This window comes from Amphibalanus amphitrite, unplaced genomic scaffold, assembly GCF_019059575.1.
Source record: "Amphibalanus amphitrite isolate SeventyFive unplaced genomic scaffold, NRLGWU_Aamphi_draft 002388F_arrow, whole genome shotgun sequence".
NCBI lineage: Eukaryota > Metazoa > Arthropoda > Thecostraca > Balanomorpha > Balanidae > Amphibalanus > Amphibalanus amphitrite.
This window is the reverse complement of record NW_024883841.1, coordinates 1-7,818: the sequence shown is the minus strand read 5'-3', so window position 1 is coordinate 7,818 and position 7,818 is coordinate 1. Positions and strand designations below refer to the sequence as shown.

The 7,818-nt window shown below is 51.3% G+C and overlaps 1 protein-coding gene across 1 annotated transcript; it reads left to right on the top strand.

Moving 5' to 3' along the window:
• Positions 1-269: 269 nt before the first annotated feature.
• Positions 270-3,351, top strand: LOC122376901 (protein phosphatase 1 regulatory subunit 36-like). Its single transcript, XM_043356891.1, has 2 exons — positions 270-3,201; positions 3,247-3,351. Exon 1 carries the CDS (start codon positions 1,163-1,165, stop codon positions 2,435-2,437), a length of 1,275 nt encoding a protein of 424 aa, XP_043212826.1. The 5' UTR covers positions 270-1,162; the 3' UTR covers positions 2,438-3,201; positions 3,247-3,351.
• The last annotated feature ends 4,467 nt before the right edge of the window (positions 3,352-7,818 follow it).

Here is a 7,818-nt window from a genome sequence, read left to right as displayed (position 1 = left end):
TTGTCCTTGTGAATCCTTCCATTCAAAAGGTTCGGAGTAAATTTATAAAAAAAAAAAACAGTTACATTCCAAGACCAGTCAAAGGACATACATTTATTGCACAACTGAAATAAACGTGCAATTTTTGTTGCACAGCTAACTTTATCGTATGAACGCATAACAAACACAATGGAGCCTGGAGGCTCTGCTAGAACAGTAGCGTGAGCTGATGAGTTGAAATTCAAGTAGGCCATTGAGTCGACATCATTATTCACGTCGGTTCACAATTTGGGGTCCACACAACCGGGGCACGAACGACACGAAGAGCCAGCTTACCTCCATGCATCGGCAATCAGGACAAGTTAGCTTTCGAGTTATTTTTTAATAACTTCAGCTGCTTGAGGTGTAAATTAAATGTGATACCTAAGCATATAAAGATCTAAATTCAACTTATTACCAGCTTAAATTATGACGAAAACGAAACGAACCTAGCTCTTAGAACGAACCTAGCCCAAATATAAACTACCGCAACCGAAAGCTCTCTTACATTTCTACAAGTGATCACCCTTCTGTAAAATGGCTTCCATTCAGGAAGAACCCATCGGGACCACCATAACATCACCATCGAAGCGAAGCATCGCCAATATCAGCACGGACTCGTCCAGTATCCAGGGTCAGGCGGCAGCAGCGCCGACGGGCGCTCGGCGCTCGTTCGGGCCTCATCACGGACCACTCACACCCGACATCAGAGGGGGCGGTGACGGCGGCGGGGCAGACGTCAAACCGGGGCCGTCCTTCTCTGGGCGGGAGTCGCTCGGCGGCCGGTCCCGCAGCCGCAGCCTGCGTCCCAGCCAGACATCTCAGTCGCGAGCGCCCAGCAGCTCCCTGCTCGATCCGTCCGGTGTGTCATGGGGGTCAAACGCGAGCGGCGGCGGCCGCAGGGTCACCACACACCCCCGCGGGCAGCCATCATCTGACCCTGCCGGGCCTCGACTTTGGCCAGCGGCGGGTGAGTCGGTACCGGCGGCACCGGCTCGCCGGCCGGCAGGGTCGCACCGCCTCCCGCGAACAGTACCAGAACGCGGTGGCCGTGACGCACGCGGTGGCGCACTGGCGGTGGCGCGCGCAGCCGCACCGTCACCTGACCACGGGCAGTGAGCCGGACCGCGACCTGCCCGAGAGCATGCAGCCGGAACTGCCGGCGCACAGCCGCTGGCTCTGGAACGCCAAGAACGGCGACCTCTTCTGGCAGACGGACGACGATAACCCGGTGGAGCTCTTCTACCAAACGTCGCTCGGAGAGGAGGCTATCAAAAAGCAGATCGGCCTCTTCGGGAAGAGGTACAAACAATACCCGAACCCGGCAACCATGGCTGTCCCCGAGCCAGGACGACACCTCTTCGCTCGCGCCGTCTCCAAGGTAGTGGATCGCGACGGTCACACGATCGAGGGTAAGGTCGAGATTGATGATGTCAAGGCCGTGGCCGAGGCGGCCGTGGGTCAGTTCTTTCCGACAGCGTTCGGCCGACGCAGATTCTCAGAGATGCCGAACGTCAACCACTTCCTATTGAGCATCATCGAGTACTTCCACCACTACTTCAAGGAGAGAAAGCTGAGCGAGATGGCGCAGCAGCACAACTGTCTCGTGTACGACGAGGCCGGCGTGGCGGAGCGGCGCGTGCGCATGAAGGACTGCCTGCTGGAGGCCTCCCGGTGTTACGCCATCTTCATCCTGGGCCGCGGCATGCCGTTCCACCACACCAATGAGGGTGCGTTCGGCACCATCTCGGCCTCCTCGGTGGACCGCCAGTTCTGGGAGGCGCTCTACGCCTTCACCATCCAGGTGGTGTGGATCACCTTCGGCCGGCCCAACTGCACCGTCATGCTGCGGGAGATGGGCCGCATCTTCCGCACCCTGTACCTGGACCCGGCGCGCCGCGAGGCCGAACGGTCCACCGGCAAGTACCAGAACGCGGCGCGCCGACGCGACGCGCTGCTCAGCCAGATGCCCAACAAACTGAGCGCCAGGGACCACCCGAAGGGCAAGCACCGCTCCAAGGCCGACGAGCTGGCGTCGCACAACTACATCGCCATGTGCGTGGCGATGGCCCGCGTGTACGGCGTCTACGACTGCCCGCCGATGCCGCCCAAACCTATCTACAGCCTGCTGAAGAACCGGTCGGCGTTCGTGGACGCCCTCCTAGCCGAGGATCCCCACCGGCACCCCAACACGACCCACGTCGTGGAGCGAACCTCGATCGGCATTCTCGGTCACCCACGGAGCGAATTTGACGACAACCTGGACCCGATCGACCTGAAGCGCGAGGACAAATTCCGACAGCTCAAGTTCCTCGGTCCGATCACTGAACGTGCCGACAAGACTCGGATCGCCTCTGTGACGCCGTACTTGTTGCTGCCCACCCTGCCGTCTGCCTCTGACCTCGAGAAGTACACCTAGAGGGAGGGTCAAACTATACAGGGCACACAGACACAGGAAGCCGACCACCGCAACTCAGGACGGAGCCAACAAAAGCTAACAGCACCGAGAGTGGGAACGGAGCTGGGATGACCAACACGGGTGAAGAACAGAGATCATCAGGGGAAGCAGAATGACACCTTTGGAGAGAGCAGGATATACGGAAGGGCTGCAGAGGTGACAATAATCCAATTCACCACTTCTTACGAGATCGTGGGATTGGTTAGCTACTGCAACATCCTACCAACGGGGTACTTCCAGCGGTATCGATACATTCACGTTTAAAAGCAGCATGCTGGAAGAAAGGATCATGCGCCGATAGGGCGAACAAACGAAAAATATCGAAGTAAAATAAAGCACGTTAGCCGAAGGGAGATCCGCGGCCGGCGACAGATCCTCTATTAGGCGGTTTGATACGGATAGCAAATTACGAACGGCAAGTGTTGACGCTGTGGTCAGTTACTTAAAAAGTGTCCTGTAAGCTAGCCTGAATGGAAGGCACTACATACTTGCAATTAGACGACGGAACACAAGCTGAACAAATTAGGTATGATGGAATTCATCGGGAAGATAAGCACACAATGTATTCTTCTTCGTTGACGAAAACCATAGCACTCTTAAATAAATAGTTCATCAGCATACTCTAAACTATCAGCTATTAAATGTGGTTTTTGTTTAAATTCGTTATAGAAATTGGACAGGAACTTTGAATGTCCCGACTCGACCCGAGTTAGCAAGATCAAGAGGCATCATTGTTTGTTGTCTACTTTAGGCATCATTACATACTTTAGGCATCATTGTTTGTTGTCTACTTTACCGTTCTATAAGACCACTAAGTATACAAGATCACCAATGTGGCATTGGGCAGACTGTGCAACGTGGAACCTCCAAATGAATAAAAAAAAAAAAATGATAGCCCTTTCGGTCCAATGAGACCATTTCAGACTTCAGAGCCGGGATGATAGGATGTAGGGGGAGACATTGGTCTGGGCAGGCACCCTAGTGAGTCGCCGGGGCTGAGCCCGTCCAGAGGACAGGCCACCCAGCCCCAAGGCACTCACTGCACCCGGCTACGGGGTGCGCTCCCTCGGGAGCAGCGGTGCCGCTCCAAGGGCAGCCTGCATGAGATAAAGTTGCCTGTCCAGCCCGGAGGGGGTTGTGGCGTGGAGGAGAAGGATTTCAGTATCCTGAGGATAGAAGCACGGAACGGTGATTCAGTGCATTCCAGCCAATACCTACTTTTTAAATTCACCGTGAATTTACCCCCATCCCCTGTCAAAGTACCCATAGTACCCGCCTGTAACTGGTCACGGTGGTCGCGGTGGTTTACAGTGACACCTGTCGGCGAGAGCTGCATACCTTTGACGTACAGATGTCGCTAGTTCCCGGCTGCCAATTCAGCCTTGTGAAAATTAACAATAACTAGATGGCATGTTTTGCGCTATAACTGTGCGTTTTGATAGATGCGTTTGAGGGGGCATTAGTTTGGGTGTGGGAACTTTTGATTTTTATTTGTCTTATTTTGTCGGAGTTGGATATTTGTTTGAACGGCATGGTATGCTGGTGCTGGTTGCGGGTTGTTAGAGCCTTTCTCATGGTTTGCCTTTATCGAACTCAAACCCACCCTACCCTACCCTAACATACACATAACCTACCTTACTGATAACCTACACATAGTTATCCTTCTCATACTCGATTAAAGTAACGTACCAAATTTGAGCGCAATCGGCCCAGCCGTTCTTTAGTTATAAAACTGGCCCACTGCACGTGCGCACGCGCTAGCTGAGACTCCAGATGACTTTTGCCAGCAACCTTTCTAAATTGTCCCCAACAGTGAAAAAAAAATTGAGCGAAATCGGCCCAGCCGTTCTTGAGATGTAGAAGCGGACCCCTCACGTGCGCACGTGCAATCGATCCACCCTACCTGTCACAAATGACCATACATCGCCAGGTGAGTGCCCCCTCCACCCACAGTCCAAGTTTCAGCGCAATCGGCCCAGTAGTAGCTGAGTTATTCCTAGTACAACAATATGCTGTTTACTGGTAGGCGCTTATTTGCAGTGTTTGGAATTCCCCTTTGCGGGCGGTGCATTGCAGCCCATGCTTTGATAGCTATTGTGAAAAGTGGAATGACCTGACGGCCATAAGCCATCGATCGGATTTTGTCGAAAAATACCTGTAACGTTAACAAAACACGGTGGTATGTTTGAGTCATTTTCACAAAAGTTTATTGACTTTTCGATAATATTTTGGGTGGATATTGGTCAGAAAAGAATGCTCTTTCCGAATATGTAGGTTTCATAACGATTGATCGTCGTTTTCAATACGTTTTGATGTTGTAAAGGACATCGCGCTCCGCGTGAATCAAATTTTCAAATTAATTTTTCATTATTAAGGAAATGGTACGGATCGTCACTTTTTATTTGCTTTCCTCTGATTACACGTACATTTATCTGCAAAATGATACATCACCGATTTCATTCCGTCAAGCCGTTTTCCAGCGGCATCGGTTTTCTTCCCACAATGCACGAAATCGGTCATTTTTTCACAACTGGGGGTGCTGTCTTGCACGTGGCGCGTGCTATACTATGAAACCAAGTCAATACGCTAGGCCCATCTCTCCTCTATCCAGTGGTGGCAACCCCACCTCGCTACGGCAATCTGTCGCCGAGTTTTGGGCCCGGGAAGTGGGCGCCGCAGGCCGGTTTTCGCCCGATCTTCGATTTGACCGTTTCCCGTGTTAACCCTATGGCGCACGCGAGCGCGTGCTGACGGCGCACCCCTGGCCCGATCACGCCCAAATTTTCATACAAAGGCCGCCCACGCCCACAGATTCGACATGCCAAATTTCACGCCGATACGCGGCGCCTTTCAGGCGCAATAAGACACATAAGTCCTGACGGACGCGGGCACGGATGGACGGACATGTTATAATTCATAATATAGATCACCAACGGAAACGCTAAACTGAGCGCCGCAGGAAACATTATCGGCTACGATTGTCGATACAACCAATCCACAGCGCCATTTCACACATGACATCCATGAATCCACTTCACGCTACCACGCTTCCAGCATGGTGTATAGAGAACGACCTCGGGCAACCGCCACGCAAACGTTAGATCTAGATGGGCAACAGCAAAAAAAAAAGGAACAAGAGAACTGGTCTGGCAGGGCGAAAAGTCAAACATTCAAGTGGCAGCTGATGACAACCATCATTCAACTTTCATTAGACACGGTAAGAAGCCACGTAAGTTAAAGTGACACTAGCAATAGGTACATAATTTCCTGAAATGAGCTGACATGAACATTGAACAATAATGATTGCCCAGTGTCCACGCATTTGACACACTTACCCACACTTACCTTCCTGCTTCGTGCTGAAAAAATTCGAACAAGTTCTTTCAACCATTGAGCCGTCCCGCGAAAACTCAGCTTTTCTCACACCGACCCACATCAACATCGACGGGACCCAAACGTGACCCAAGGTTCAGCGGCCTTGAGTTCAGCTGTCAGCTTTTTGTCTACGCGCGTTTTAGGTACTAGACAACTTTTGATTTTCATTCGCTAAACTTGGTCTTCTTACGTCATTTTATGAGAACCAATGAGGTGCCACGCATAGAAATAAAGACTTCATATCTAAGGTATTTATTGTTTAGTAGCTATAGGCTATAAAGACTTAGATACGATATTTTATCCCTCGCCGGTCGAAGGGGCGGGGGCGGGTGCCGACTGCCATCCCCATAGTTTTTTTTTGCGATAGCTCCGAACACGCCGGCGATAGAGAGCTGAAACTTGGTATAGGTACATACGGTACCTGACCGTTGATCCAAGCCAGATCTTATGACACCAACCGTATTTTCAGGTCAGGTCAGATCGTACTGACCAGGCCCTCAGTGCCAGAGAAACTTTCAAAGGGATATGAAAGGCTTACGGGACGGAGTATCCTCCTGAGGTCGAGCAATTGCATATAGGTATTGGATTTTTCCTAAAGGTCAGGTGACGTCAAGCCGGTCACGCGACCTCACCATTATAAGTCAATGGGAAAAATGAAAACTGCTATTTTGGTGCCTTGAACGATCTTAAACTACCTCAAGCACACGGAATCGTGATTTTATGCATTCCTTGCAAGGCCTGATTTCACTATGGCATTGTTGACCTTGCGTGAGTGACGTCATTCATGATGTCCCTGGGGTCATAAGAGCTTTCGTCAATAACTCCCGATCAAATGGAGCTAGCGAGTCGCGAAAGCCACCAATGGACTACTGAAGACCTGCCGAATCAAATGATATGCAATATGACCTCCTTCGACCAGCTTTGTGACCTTGAGGCTGTGAACTGACCTTGACCCAAAGTCAACATCTAAGTTGACCTCATCCGAATAAAAAAATACCATTCGTCGCGCCTGAGCGAGGCAAACACGATGACGCAAAAATCACGGCTCTGCGGCCGTTTTTTGCGAAGTTATTGAACCAAAACCGAACCCGTGCCATACGCCACTTGACCTGATCTCAGAGGTCACCGCCCACCGGTTGACCTGAGACCTTACAATCGGGTATCAGTCGCTGCGTCTCGTAACGGCGCACACGCTCAGGGCTGGAGAAACCGGGGGGACCGGGGGGGACCGTCCCCCCCGGGCCCCATTAATTCCATTTCCTGGGGGGGACCTGGGGGGGACCTAATATATAACGAAAGTGGGCCCTTCTGACTTATGTTTAAAAAAAGTAATCAGCCATTTTGGCCTGTATTAGTGTTTTAAATCTCACATTCCAAGCATCGGAGCCCTATAGGTATCAGTGAGTAGATCTCAATGAGTCGTACTCCAGCACAAGCTAGTGGGCCCTTAATGGTTCCGTGATGACCGTGAACCATCAGAGAGCCATGGCCCCTCATTGAGTCCATGTGGTCCAGGTCCAGTAGTGGACCTGTTGAAAATTTGACAGAAAGGTGTTTGCTAGGCATACTTTCCTTTTACATACCTCCTATGTACAGCAACGCATGAATAACAGTGGCGGATCCTGGGGGGGGGGGGGGCACGGGGTCATGACCCCCCAAATGGTCTGAGAGGGTCAGTTGACCCCTCCAAAAGCCGAAGATCTAAATGCGTTATAGACGCCGTCTTGCATGCTCAAAGTCACCTGTCAAACACCTTTCTTTTTGTCTGGATCGTGTTGCGTGAAAAGGGGTATTGAAGGCCAGAATCGTACTCGTTTTTGTCTCAACCGTGCGAGCACCAGGGGATGATACAGGAAAACTCCAAGGGATGGTCATGAATTTAATTTGTGGTGCCCCTTCCTATACCCAAATTTAAAAACTCAACGGATTTCGGCCACTTAATTTTGGTGATGCCGTGTTTCCATTTT